The sequence below is a fragment of the Convolutriloba macropyga genome, chromosome 9 (genome assembly GCF_964194025.1).
Source record: "Convolutriloba macropyga chromosome 9, txConMacr16.3, whole genome shotgun sequence".
In the NCBI taxonomy this organism is placed as follows: domain Eukaryota; kingdom Metazoa; phylum Xenacoelomorpha; order Acoela; family Convolutidae; genus Convolutriloba; species Convolutriloba macropyga.
In genome coordinates this window covers 56,755,324-56,770,161 of record NC_134476.1, presented here as the reverse complement: position 1 = coordinate 56,770,161, position 14,838 = coordinate 56,755,324, and the positions used below count along the sequence as shown (strand labels likewise).

The window sequence follows — 14,838 nt, the reverse complement described above, 5'->3', positions numbered from 1 at the left end:
TAAGGTTTTGCTATATGACGCTGATACTCTCCTCCCTACTTCCCTTGCCTGACGATTACTATTAATTACATGTGTGTAGCGTCATACATTTCTCAAAAAATACAAATTGCGCATTTGTTGAAATCATTATAAAAGTTTATTTCATTATAATCCACATATCAGCAGCCATGGCACCACTCATGTTTTTCTCGGATGCTTATAAAAGTTTCCGATTTGATCTTGAGGGAAGCCGGATTCCACTCATCTCCCCAATATTATTTTTATCTGAAGAAATAAAAGACTAGCTGTTGAAAGAATAATTATCTCATGTCTTTGAATCGTTTCTCCTATGCTGTTATATTGTAAAATAGTTGAATTTTTAGGTTCTAGACAAGAAGATCGAAGAATTGACCAAGTATAATCCTGAACCAAGGTACGATATTTTTTTTTCCAATTTATTCTATTAATATAATTTGGCAAGTTCATTGAGATGCAACTTGAAGTTGTCTTGAATGGTTTTAGCTCTAAAATGGCTATTCAATCCGAGGTTGTAGATGATTCAACTGATCCGCCCTCACCAGTTATGCAGTTCAAAATTTTGAAGAAGAAGCCCACAGAGTGTAAGCATACTATTATCTCAGTGACGCACTTGACAATAATATTTTTTTTTTACTTTGACTGCTTGTTCAGAGCTCTTTTTTTCGTGATTAATCTCATTTGTTTATCAACATATACACCAGATGATCTGAGCGCTATCCCTAATTTTTTTCAGTGACAAGACAAATATGTGAGTGAGTCTTTTTTGTGAGTCTCATTGTTATAGCTGCGAAGCTGTAAATTGAGCGGAGCCATATTACATTTTTCCTGTTTTTTACCACTTGAAAAAGAGTATTGGTTTACTTGAGGTTTTTTTTATATACCGGACTACTATGCGATCAGACGGTTTTTTTCCTGAAAGCGAAAGTGAGTAAAATTGCCTTGAACTAATTTTTTTCAAGCAAAGAGAAATTGCTCGCCGCTTTTACTTTTACCCAAGTGGCCCAGTACTTTGTTTGTAGTTTGGTTTCTTGTAGAAACAGTCTTATTTGATATTAAAATGTAAACCCCTTAAGTTGATATCGCACTGTTTTTGAGAGGCTAAAAATGCATTCAGGTTTCAAAATGGGGACATATTTTTGCGTTCAGCCTTTGATAATCAGTGCAACTTTATCAGAAGTGCAATTTTAATTTTTTTTTGGACATTAAATTTGTTTTGTTTCAAATTATTGAATTTTTTTTATCTATGCAGGATCGCTGTTTAATTTTTCCAGGTCGAATTCCAAGTAATGAAATTTCCTTTTCATTTCTTTTTTATTTCAATTTAAATTTTAACTTTAAAAAAAATCTTCCTTATGAAAAAAATCAACTATCTATCATATGTCCATTTCCTCCACAAATAGCATGCATCATTGTTGCATTCTCCTGACGCCCATTGTTTTGTTCGCTCTGCTTTTATCAGCTGCTTAAAATTCAGTTATTTGAGCTTTTTTCTTAAAATTATTATTCCAATTTTGTTTGTTTCATTTAAAATTTGGCAGCACTCGGTTTCTGCTGCTATTCTTGGTTTCTCGGTTTTGTTATAGAAGTTTTTTTTTGATGATTATATTAATTTTTGCAATAGTTTGAACTCATTTCTCCAACAAGTGAGAAGTATACGTTTTTTGTTTTAAGTACAGTTACTCCAGATCAAAAATCCAGTGGCTTTGTTTTATTCCTATATTTTAGTATTGCTTTCTTTAAAAAATCAGTTTTGTTTCAAAATATTATCTGCTTTATGCTTTCATAATTTGTTTTTTGGGTCAAACAGCTGATCACGTAGTTGTATCATCTTACGACTAGTGTCATGAATTATTTCATGGCAATTTTTAGCCGTGACAGATTTTTTTTTGAACCTGTCATTTTTTGGCCATTATTAGAATTTTAGCCGTTTTTTAACCCTACCAAATGTTTTTAGTAATATGATATGACATCTGCTGATCTGCTCGGTTTTTTAAATATGGTTACTGAATGCTTTTTAATTGTTTTTAATTTCCTCCAATGATGTCAATGCTCAAATTTTTCCCGTGGTGACAGTGGTGTAAAATTTACCTTTTTAAAAAAACCATATTTGTGAAATGAGAATTGATGTTTTAATATATAAGGTAATTGCCTTTACGTTTATTTTGTAAAGCGCCAACGGTTCGATTCGCTTCCGAAATTCTCCTAGTTAAGTTTTTTCGCTTTGTCGTCTTACGCTCTTTTTGCGGTTTACATTTGTTCGCACAGCAAAGCTGAAAAGGTCAAATTTTCGGAATGAGTTGTTCTTCTAGCTAACGGTGTTTGTGCGTGTGACGTAATTTCTCTCTCTCTCTCTCTCTCTCTCTCGAGATAGAGAGAGAGAGAGAGAGAGAGAGAGAGAAAGAAAGAAAGAAAGAAAGAAAGAAAGAAAGAAAGAAAGAAAGAGAGAGAGAGAGAGAGAGAAAGAAAGCTCTAAATTTATATTCGTGATTATATTTGCGTGATCATACATGACCTACACTCAATAAAATTACTTTTGAACATTAAAATTTTGAACATTAACACTTTCGAACATTAAAATTGGATTAGTTATGTTTAAAGGTCAGAGAAACTCCTATGTGTAATAAAAATCCGTATAAAAGGCTTCTACAGACAGTTTCATCATTTTCGATAAATGTTTTTAAATAGCCGCAAAGCGATAGCTTGGGCTATATTCTCTTGGTTTTTTATTTCGTCAGGATTTTTTGACGACCATTTCTGTTTATTCCTATATGCAATTTCAAAATTTTAACTAAATTGCGTGCGTGTCGTCATTTTTCCCTCTTAGTGAAGCGAGTTTTTGTTCATTCGCGTGAATAAGGTTTCGGTCACACGTGACTTAACTCACTCTCAAAATGACTTCGTCACTCTGAAATTGACTTTTTTAATTTTAATTCAAAGAGATAAGATCAAGTGAGTGCGTGTCACTCTAACTGAAGGTTATTTGAGAGCAGCTTATTGAAGCAGCAGTAGGTTATGAAGAGATTGTTAATCAAATTTTAACATCCCATCATTTAATAAAATAAATTTTTTTTGGTCTCTTTTACTCTAACTTTTTCAGACTGCAGATCGGCAAAGCTCTGGCGGCTATTTTCTGGCAATCTGCCAGCTATGTTTTGCATTGTTTGCATTTTCTCAGCGTCCTCGATAACTTTTTCAGCTTACCTGTTTCTAGCTGTATTTATAGGGCGCGCAAGTCTTTTGCAGCTTTTCAAGCAATCTGACGACTTTCTTCAGATGCTTGTTCACGCTAAGACTGTTCGATAATCTGATGATGCTTTGAATGCGATAACAAATGTGCTCTCAAATTCAATGAATAAAAACCACCTGTTTTCAATCCAGGATCAAGAAACAATAGAAATGACAATTGTGTAAATTTTTATAAAATATTGCAAATTTTAAATCGGTCATTTTTTCATCAAGATATTAAAAAATTGGTTTGATTTTTATCAATCCATTATTTTATTGGAAGAGACACCAGATGTGACTGATCAATTTCACTGTTGTTATGTTTATTTATGGTGCAAATAAATTCAAGAGCTTTTGCCTACTGAAAAAGTTTGGGTCGTTTTTTTTTTCAAATCGAAGACAGTGAATCTCGTAAAAATTCTCGACTAAGAATTTGTTTTATAATTTTAGCTGCTGCCTGTGAGCCTCAACAAGCTGCAGTTTTGTCCCAAATTAGGGCAGTGAAGAGTCAAGTGGACACTCGCACATATGAACAGAGGGAGGAAGATTACATGAAGGCTAGACAGAGAATCTTTGGAGACAGCCACACTACTACTTGTGAAGAGGACTCGTGTCCAAAGGATACTGCATCTGTTGCTACTCCTGTTCATAATAGGTATGCTACTCTTTCAATGTATTACACTGAAAATAGCAGTATGGTTGAACAATTAAGTATAAACAAAGCGAGGCTAACAATATCCTCAGCCGACTTTTGAGGAAGTTCAAGTCGATGTGAAACTAGTAAGCTGTGAAGTGTAACTAACCCAGTAGTAAATTTTGAGTGAACACATTCAGAAACGCGTGCTTCATTCACATTGTATTAATTGTTCTCAAATCAAGTTACTATTTTAGTCATGTTGGTCTTTTTTATGCGATTCTTTGTACCTCCGATTTTTCGTCTGACAGATGAAACGCATGAAAAAATTTGGAGTGATTTTGGTGCTGAACAAAAGTGAAGAGCGGAGCGAAAAGAGAGTGGTTTTTTGTTTATACCGCTGTTTTTGAGAGAGCGAGAAATTGATGTGTGAAAATATTTTCTCTAAGCGAGCGAAATATTTTTGTTCACGTGCGGCTTTTAAAAGCAGTTTTTTGAAACTTTGAAGGTTTCAAGTAGTTTGAAGGTTTTGAAGGTTTCAAGTAGTTAATTTTGAGTTTAATGCTCATTTGGAGGTTTTTGATCGGTTTTGCTGATTTTTAGACGAAATTTAATAATTTTTTGCCCGTTTTTTTGTTTTAATGCTTTAAGTGGGATTCGAATAGAAGTTTGTTGCTTAAGGAATATTCAGCTACCAACTGGCTAAAGTTTTATTGATGTAACTAATTTTTTTTCTTAGGAAAATTGACAGAAAAATTGAGAAATTTTAAACCATTTTTATTTTTTTGTAGTTTTTCTTTTTTCTTAGTCTTAGACAAGTTTATTATGACTTGGACTATGTCTTAGACAAGTTTATTAGCTTAGCCTATTATGACTTGCCCATTGTTTTGCGAGCTTTTCATTGCTCTAATTGGAAAGAATTTTACTCAGTTTTATGTTTCCTTGTACTATTAAAAAAACTCATTTCCCGTTTTTCCCGTTTTTTTAATCAAGTTGTTTTTGAATGCCGTTTCTATTCTTCCTTAATTTTTTTATGGCGTTTGTGGAGGTTCAAGATTCACAATAGTTGTTCTGGTTATTAGTTGTCAATAGTATGGGCAATTTTCTCCTTCGAGTCGTTTCCGAGATTTTGGTCACGCCGAAACAGGAAGTGGATCGAAAAAGCGAGCGGTTTTGCGGCGTGAATTTTTTTCGCTCCAAGTTTAAACCAGAGTGAGAAAACTGTGTTTGAACAAAAATTCGCTTTCTCGCTAGTGGTTTTTGGTTCACATGCGGCAATTTGACATTGATTTTGACTGTTTTTTCATTCTTTTGGATCGGATTTTTTTCTAAATGGTTTTACCAATCCATTCATAGTCCGTTCTAGGTCTAGTTTTCTGTTTAATCAATGAAAATTCTTTGAATTGTACGTCAGGACTTGTCCTGCTATGTTTTTTACTTCGTCTAACAGATTTTTGTTTCGTCTTACCGTGACTTCTTGGAATTGACTTTTTCAATGACTTACCTCACTCAAAAAAATGACTTTGAGCTCACTTATGAAACTTCAAATTTTATGAACATTTACTTATTAAAGGTCAATAGTGTGCATCTAAGTAGTGCCAAACATATGCCCTAATTCTTGAATATTAGAGTCTTGAGTTTTTGATTTCGAATATTAATTTTGGGATCTTTTCCGTTTGAGCCCCCCCCCCCCCCCAAATATTGCACGTGCATCTGGGGGGTGCAAATAATATGCGCCCACTAAGCTGAGGGGCACAAACGGAAAAGATCCTAATTTTGAAAAGCCCTATTAGGGCTTTCTCCTTATAGAGCTTGTGTCTCATAAAATGACAGTCCGAAGCTAACCCAAAAAGTCTAGTGGTCTATTAAAGGACTGGTGGTCGATCTGTCTATTTTATTTCTATAGTTGTTTCAATTCATGTAACGCCACAAGCGTCTATCGCGGCTATTTTCCGGCAACCTGCCGGCTATGTTTATAGTTCAACAACGGATTCGATAAAGTCGAGACCAGAAGACAGCAACCCTGGAGTGCAACAGAAGACAAAACAACAGACTTCAACACCCATCGATAGCCATCAGCACCCATCAACTCATAATGTTAACCCTCAACCTAGTAACAACCAATATACTCGAAGTAATTCTTATAACAGTTATCAGGGGGAGCGACCAACGCACCCTTCCTCCTTTTACAATAGCAGCAACAACAGTAGTAGTAATAATAGTGCAAGTAGCATCAGTAGTCACGTTACGAGTGGCAGTGGTGTCCCTAAGGAACCTTACATGCACCAGCACAACACCTACAGGCATCACTCCCAACAGCAACATCACTATGGATATCACATTGGACAACAAGGCAATAACAACAGCTATCACCACCAACACCAGTCACACCACCAGCACGAGTACCAACACAACCCACGACACTTTGTTCACTCATCGCCAAATCAGGTCACTGGTTTAATCTATAAAATTTTTACTGTTCTCTGTTGTTAATTATAGCTGGGAAGCTGTAAGCTGAGTGCAGCTTTATTGCGGTGTTCGTGGTTTTTTCGACTCGTAGAGGAGTATTGGTGGAGCGTCTTTTTTATTATAGCTGCGAAGCTGTAAGCTGAGCGAAGCTATATTGCGGTGCTCTTGGTTTTTTACAATTCAAAGAATTTGAATTGTATTGGGGCGCTGTCTTTTTTTAAGATCTGTTCACACATTTTCAAGAGTTTTGAAGTCAAATTGGAGTAGTGATTTTGGTCACGCCGAAATACGAAGTGGACCGAAAAAGCGAGTGCTTTTGCGGCGTGAAATTTTTTCGCTCTAAATTTAAAGTAGAGTGAGAAAACAGTGTTTGAACAAAAACTCGCTTTCTCGCTAGAGGTTTTTTGTTCACATGCGGCAATTTCACTTTGATTTTTACTGTTTTTTCGTTCTTTTGGATCGGATTTTTTTCTAAATGGTTTTCCCAATCAATTCATAGTCCGTTCAGGGTCTAGTTTTCTGTTTAGTCAGTGAAAATTCTTTGATTCGTACGGAGGACTTGTCCTGCTATGTTTTTTGTTTCGTCGTCTGACGCTCTTTTTTCGTTTTACATTTGTTCACACAGCAAAGCTGAAAAAGTCAAATTTTCTGAATGACTTCTTCCTCTCACTAACGGCATTTGCGCGCGTGACGTCCTTTCTCACTCGCTTCAGCGAAAGTTTTTAGGTTATTTGCGTGATTAGATTTTGATCATACGTGACTTGCCTCACTCAATAAAAATGACTTTTGCACTTTAAAACTTAAGTTTAGTTTGAATTTGTTTAAGGTCAAAGGAACCTAAAGGTCTCTAATAAGAGGCTTCTGTGGAATTAATTCTAACAAGCTTTATTAATTTATCGCCGACTGTTTTTAGCCTAGTTTTTTGAGCGGCGTCGATTTTTTTTTTTCAATTTACATCTGTATCTGTTTCTATCTCTATTATATGGCACGCAGGTCTATTCTTTCACAGCTATTCTGGCAATCTGCCGGCTATGTTCTATAATGTTATGGAGTGTATTTAAAACAGGTTCTAACAGTCAATGCTGAACGTGAAATCGTGTTTTGGTCAAATGGCTGAACGAATTGGAGAGCAGAGGAAAGAGAATAATTTTTGTTCATATCGATTTTTAGAGCCAACTAGAAAAATAGGTGTGAAAAATATTCGCTAAGCAAGCGATATTTTTTGATCACGTGCGGCTTCAACGTTTTTTGCGTGCATACTCCATCGCCTCTGAGAGTGTACGGAGAGCTGTTTCTTTTCTTGCTTTGTTAATAAACACAGAGGTATTGCAACTTTGAGGAAGTCTCGTAGTTCATTTTGCAGTTGAGTTAGATCTGCAAACTCATCGAGGTCCAATGCTTTGTCCCATTTTGGTCCATGATTCAAGGCGGCCTGTAAACTTTTACGAACTCGAAGGGTGAGTGGTGCTATAGAACCTATAGGGTCAAAAATAAATGCAACAAGCCACAAGTTTTCTTTGCGTTACCAGAGTGTTATGCAAGGGAAACTTGTTGAACAATTTTTTCTCGATTACATTAGTATCTGTTTTTGCATTCCACGGTAATCAGAGGACCTTTTGAATTTGAGGTGAAGCTTCGTTTGTGTTTAGAAGTTGATCCCTACTAACTTGTTGCAAAAATGCAGCCGAATTAGAGTTTCAATTGGTGAGGTTAAAACAACCAAGAGACAGGCAAGCTTTAGTGCTGCTCATTATGTTTACAGCCTTTTCAGCGTCGTCGGTGGAAATATACAAATCGTCATGGTAGATATTGCGTTCAACAATATGGGAAACCTCAGGAAAATGTTTGATTCTTTCGCAGAACGACGTAGAGCGTACGATGCAATGCAAGGTGATGACGTTGCACCAAATATGTGGCTAGTGTGTTCATATTCTTCTATTTGTGTGTTCATATACTTCTAGCGTGTTCATATACTTCTTCTATCCGTTGTGATCCCACAAGAAACGAAGATCTGAACGGTCTGAAGGAGCAACTTCGACTTGCATAAACATTTGCTCAATGTCGGTGGATATTGCGATATGACGTTCTCTGAAACTTAAAATAATCCCAACAAGATTGCTGAGCAAGTCCGGGCCTTTCAACAGATTTGAGTTGAGATATTGGCTTTGAAAGATGCTGGTTGGGTAGTGACCCGCCGAATTTTTCCGGGCTTATTTTGAGACCAGATGATGAGGTAGATAAGATACTGACTTTGTGTTGTCGGTACAAGGATCAATTTTGACATATCCGTTTTGCGAGTCTTTTTGCAAAGTCTCTTCATATTTTTCTCTTAATACTGGCTTCGTGGAAAGCTTTGATTTTAGCTGCTTCAACTGTTTCTCAGGGAGCCATCTGTTATTCGGCAATTTTGCGTTCTCTTTCCACAAGAGGCCAACTTCGTAATGACCATCCTTGAACCTGGTTGTGGATTGCAAATTTTTCAAAGCCTTTTAATCGTTCTTGGACAGTGCTTTTTTCTTTGATGCAATGCCATAATTTTCGATCTTCATCCAATCTTGAACTTTGGTGAAAAGTTCGTTGTCCAATTGGCCATGGGAGAAAATTTGGGTTTTGAGAACTGAATTTTGCTCATCTGCATTTATGTTGGTCTTTCGGCACAAGTCCAACCTAATGGTGTTTTGACAGCCCAAGGTGTGTTTTTCGGGCCTTCCACTATCTCACTGTAGTGGACTAGTTCAAGGTAATCAATTCCAATGATTATACACACTTGATTTTGTTTGACATTTCGAAGCGTGATGTGTTTAAGGTGATCAAACTTAATACAAAGTTTGTTCAGCTCACTGGTTTTAACTGACGTCATATTGAGATCTGGTACCGCTAGCACATCGATTGAAACAACCGAGCTATTCTGAGATCTGTATGGCTTGATTTGGACAGAAACTCGAGAACAGTCTATTTCTCTAGTTGTGTGGTAGCCACTGATGGGCATTTTAGCGACTGTGTTCATGTCAATCTTCAATTCTGATGCTGCAGATGTAAGCAGCAAGCTTTGACATCTTCCATTGTCTAGATATGCATAAGTATCAAGAGTTTTTACACCATTAGAAAGTTCAACCGGAACAAGGGTTATTTGTCCTGTTCCATGTAATTGAATGGATTTAACGGCCGATCGCGGCTTCACTGATTATTGTCTCCAAAGCTCTCATGGAGCAGAGTATGTTACTTTCGGCCACAATTGCCAGTTTGACAGACATTTTTTGAATTGCAATGTCGAACATGATGACTGCCAAAGCAGTTGAAGCAGAAGCAAAGTTTTAAGTTTTTGACATGTTCTCTCCGATGGAAGAGAGAGGGTCTGGAAATTAGAACATTTGTAGAGATATTGACACGTCTCATTGCTGAGGCAAACAACAGTTCTGGAGGGGCCCTGTTTGTTACCGTCGGAAAATGAGCCATCTTGTTGACCATTGCTTGTCGTTCCCGCAGATGAGGGCAAGGGACTTTGAGTTTTCTGAATCCATGGTTTATGATCAAAATTTGATCTTCCATGGCTGGGTGGTGTTACAGATATTGGCGCTGGCAAATCTCTACAAGCCATTGCGTAGATTGATAGCCAATCAGAAAGGTCTTTAAGAGACGGCTGGAGTAAAAACTTTTCGAGGAGATACTCGTTCCAGTCCAGGCGGACTGGTGTCGGAAGTTTGTAACGCCTGATTGAGGCTTTCTATTAGAATGGATGTCGTGATTGAATCCAACTTGTTGAAATATATCAACTAGGGTAAGGAGAAAAGCTGAAAATTGGGTATAACTTTCAGGGACAGTCAGATTAGGTGGTTTGAACTGCGAGAGTTTATCAAGAAAGGCATTTACTATCCGGTTTGGGTTTCCGAAGTGTTCCTCAAGACAATTCAACGCTGGGACATACAGACTGCCGTTGCAGCCGTATCCATCTATTAAAGACTTTGCCTCTCCAGTTAATAGCGATTGAAGATTTATCATCTTTTTTGATAATGACATGGGCGAACGATCTATTGTGGCTGGAAAAGTGCTGAACCACTTCATCCAGTCAAGCGGATTGCCATCAATTTTTGTTGCCTGCAACTTAGGCACAGATTTTTCGAAGCAAGTGGACATGGAGATGGGGTTCTGATATGAAGCACAGCCAAGTGTACCGGACGCCGACGGATCTGAGATTTGTTCATTGGAAGGAATCCACAAGATAGATTGCTGTTCGAAATATGAAATGATGTGTCCTGATTGACTGAACTATTGTCTGAATTAGCGAGAAACGGTTCCGAAGACAAGGCACTCTGAACAGGATTGCTAGATGAAGTAGCCGTTGAGAAACCAATATTGGATTCCATATTAGCCGGTGCCGAAATGGAATTGGATTGAACTGAGCTAGCGGGCGCTGCAGAGTCCGACTCACAGTTGATGCTGAGAAAAATGTAGAGGTCCTGTTAGTGTTAAGAATTGTTGGGTTGCTGCTGCTACTATCAAATGTTACCCTTCAATTGCCTGATGAAACATTGCTTAGTTCTGCACTTTGAGTTTCTTTCTTGTATTTGCGGAGAGCAGCGGTTGTTTTTCGAATCTTGAATTTTAGCCTGCTAAGTTGAGAACAGAACGTATCTGCGTCTTCTGATGGCGAGATGTCCAAAAGCTCATGAACAGAGTTGTCGAGTTTCTCTTGCAGCTCTTTAATTTTGCTCAATGTTTCTTCTAGAGTTTCAGTGTCCTCCCCGGAGTCGATTCCTGATACAACAAATTCGATGCAAGATTCAATTTCGCTTTCACACATTAGCGTTTGATTTTTAATGTGTTTCAAATGAGAATTGACAGAGGATTCTTTGTTTTCATCCATTGCTACTGTTTGTGATCTTGTAGAATTTACTTGATGTTTAACTCTTGTTGATTTTCCGGTTCGAGTAAGAACCATTAACTCTGTTTTATCGAGGTGAGCTAGAGCTTCGAAATTATTTTAGCCTTCGTTAGTAGCATTTTTAACTTACCAAATCTCAAGGCCAATACCGGTTCATGTAACTACCGGTTAGGAAGTACCTACCAAACCTAATGAACCAAATTTTTCCCAACTTTACCCACGCTTGCCAAAGTTTATGGCAGATTACAAAACCGTACCGCGTCCTACCAAACCTTAACGGGCTTTAGCGAACCTAACCAAAAGTTGCCAAACCCTACCAAAACGTCACAGTACCTTACCAAGTCTAGTGAACCTTGCCATACCTTACCGAACCTGATCGAACCTTACCAAGTCTTACCAAACCTTACCAATACTTACCGAATTTTACCAAGCCTTACTGAACCTTACAAAGCCTTACCGAACCTCACCAATACTTACCGAACCTTACCAAACCTTGCCGAACCTTACCAAGCCTCAACGGATACCATCAACTACCAACAGCAGAATGATAAACCCAAAATCTACCAAATAACCCCAGTAAAATCCGGACACAAACCGAGGTTTATGCTGAACCACACGGTACGAAAATGCTGGTTTTTCAATAGCAAAAAAAATAATGGTGGTATCGGAGCAATCAAACAAATGATTCAAATTTATTGCAAATTGTTAACACGTCCGGAAAAAATTCTCTAAGTGCTGGAAAAAACGCTGGGGAAATTACTGGCGAATCACCAGAGTCAAAGGAAATAAAATAAGGTAATCAAAGCAGTTCCATATATAAATATTCTGTTGGGTTGCCTCTGCTTGGGTTGGTTGGGATGGGTCTTTGTCTAAAATTTCTTTCTCTACCCTGATCACGAGAAAAATTCTCGGAAATTTTAGCTGTCCATTCTTTCGTGGGGCGCTAGAATGTTACTTTGGCCGCCTTAGGAACTTTGTGAGATCGATTTGATTATAGAATTAATAAAGGAGTACAATGGTTTAGGATAAATTAATCAGTTTCGAGTTTTCAGTTAAATCGACTGTTCATGATTTCTGATGTTGTTACGGCTGAATACATGCAAACCATATGCTACAACATGTATGGGTGCAAATGGGCGTGGGGGCATGGAGAAAAGCCATTTGATTTCTTCAGTGATGTTTTGGCGTTTGACTTTTTAGTTTTGCGTGAACTAAATTGAAGGAGAAGAAATTGTTTATCCATTATATTTTCATTGGAAAGGACAAATTTTTTTGAGTTGGGAGTTGGAAAGGACAAACAACGAGAGCACAAAGGATTTTTTATTTCTCTTGGCTAGTTTTATTTTTCGCTCATTTTGCTCAGAGTGCTTTTAAAATCAGTTTGGTCAGCAAAGCAATTTAAATGAGAAGTCAATGTCGAAAAAACAATCGAAGATGAAACGGGATAAATCCGTAAACCCAAATTTTTTACGACCGGTATTTGAAATGCGTTCTACTTGTTGCAATTCTGTTTTTTATTGCTAATAATAGCCTCTCTTAAGGAACCGGACTGTGGCTGACTAAAAGAGACAGGAGTTTGTATAGCAAAGAAGCCAATCGCCAAACAGTCAGTTTTCTGTTCTTGATTCAATTCCAATCACAGTCATGGAAATCAATAGCGGGCTATCTGTTTCGTCAGAGTTCCGCCGGGCTATCTGTTTCGCCGGTAATCCGCCGGGAAATTTTCGTCGGAGTTTGGCAAGAAATAGGTGGATTTGAAAACATTAGTATCAACAAATGTAAACAAAACCTTTGTTTTCATGTTTTCGAAAATTGGTTTCATTTATTTTCTTTTGAGTACAAAGGACAGTGAATTACTCTTTAGCGTTGATTTCAGCAACACATTATTTTGACCTCGGCCTGTCTCATTGTCGAGCAAAATTTCTTTTAGTTGCTGCTTTATCTGTTCTCTCGTTCTTGCATTTTAGATAGGAAGTTTAAATATTCAAAAACGTGAACACCAAAATATTCTCAATTCAAATGATATTAATAAAATATCAAACTTTCTGAAATTTTTGTCTTTTGCCCACTGGCCAGGTGTGTAGTTTTCACGTTTTCATCTTTGGATTGTTATTCAGAACTTGTTCTGCTATGGTTTTTAATACGTCCGTTTTTTTGTTGCGACCATTCGATCACGCGCAATGAAATTTACTGAAAGTACTACTCTCTTACTGACTACCTCTATGCAACTCATTTTTTATGACGTAATTGGTTGCTCTCTTTGGTGTATTTTTTTACATCATTCCTGTTAGCATATATGACTTACCTCACTCCATAAAATGTGCCCAATTGTGTGAATTGAAATTGAATAGAGTTCACCCGAAATAACCTAATCATATATTTTTGAGTAGCTTTTTTGTCTTTGGCGACTGCGGTCTTTTTAACTTAAGGTCTCTATAGGTAACTAAACTGTTTATTACCCGGCTTTTGTTTGGCAATCTGCTGGATATGTTCTCACGTAGGTCTTTTCAAATTATTAACCACACAGATTCTGATGAATGAGATGTATTCCAGGTGTACCAGCCTAACAACCAACATCATAATCAAGGGTATCACAAGCAACAGATTACACCCCAGCAGATGTATTATCATGCCCAGAATAGTTACACCCACCACACCCAACCGAATTCAGTCCACTTCAACCAGAATCGAATGCAATACTCATTACCTACTATTCAACAGCATCATCAACAGCAATCACAGCAGAATCCTCGACAGCCCCACCGCCCGACCCCCCAACAGACAGGTTACTACTCCTCGACTCAACTGGGAGGAACCCATGCGCAATACCCTTACAACAACTCCAATAATCACGGGGGCTACAATAGACCTAGAAAAAGATAAACTTCAGAGATACTCATCTTGTGCTGATTTTTCACTAGTTAATAGTGTTCTACTCTGTTATTATTAAACTGCTGTATTTCTACAATTCACGCTCTTATTCAAGACATCAAATCATTCATCTGCCACCATCATTTATACCAAGACATCTTAGCAATCAATTTCAACAGAGAAAATTGCGTGTTAAGCGGAAATTTTTATGTTAAGCGGAAATTCAGTTCTGAGAATAGATCCAGAATGAAGAAGCTATCTAGTTTGCTTGGTCACATTAAATGTTGAAGGATCTGAGCAGCTGTTTTGAATGAATTGGTGCCTTTTAGCGTTTTCTTTCTGTGAATCTTGATTTAATATTCGTTCAGCATCTTTTAGAAAAGAGATGAGTTGTTTACAATGAATTGTGTTCATAATTGGTGATAAGTTGCTGACGTATCAACGAACATCGAATTTTCAACCACTCTAATTGGCCGAGAAATTTAAACCACTGTAACTTAATGCTTCAAGTAGCCTAAATTTGACATAGCCTTATTCCATGTGCTAAATTCTACCTCGCGGGCCATGACAATTTCTCAGGTACACGTGCGACTTGATATGAGTTGATCAGAAACAAACGAGATAAATTTGCCCAAAAAGAGAATATTTTCTCTTGCGACTTAGTGCGATTTATCAGCATTTTTCTGAGATGTTTGTATCCTATTGAAATTGTGCCGAGTGTATCATGGATCAATCAGCC

At 37.4% G+C, this 14,838-nt stretch overlaps 1 protein-coding gene across 1 annotated transcript; it reads left to right on the top strand.

The window, feature by feature from the left end:
* Positions 1-304: 304 nt before the first annotated feature.
* LOC142345485 (uncharacterized) lies at positions 305-14,269 on the top strand. The gene is made up of 5 exons (XM_075397551.1): positions 305-412; positions 502-599; positions 3,694-3,898; positions 5,857-6,325; positions 13,782-14,269. The coding sequence occupies exons 2-5, from the start codon at positions 509-511 to the stop codon at positions 14,109-14,111; spliced, it is 1,095 nt and encodes a 364-aa protein (XP_075253666.1). The 5' UTR covers positions 305-412; positions 502-508; the 3' UTR covers positions 14,112-14,269.
* Positions 14,270-14,838: the final 569 nt, after the last annotated feature.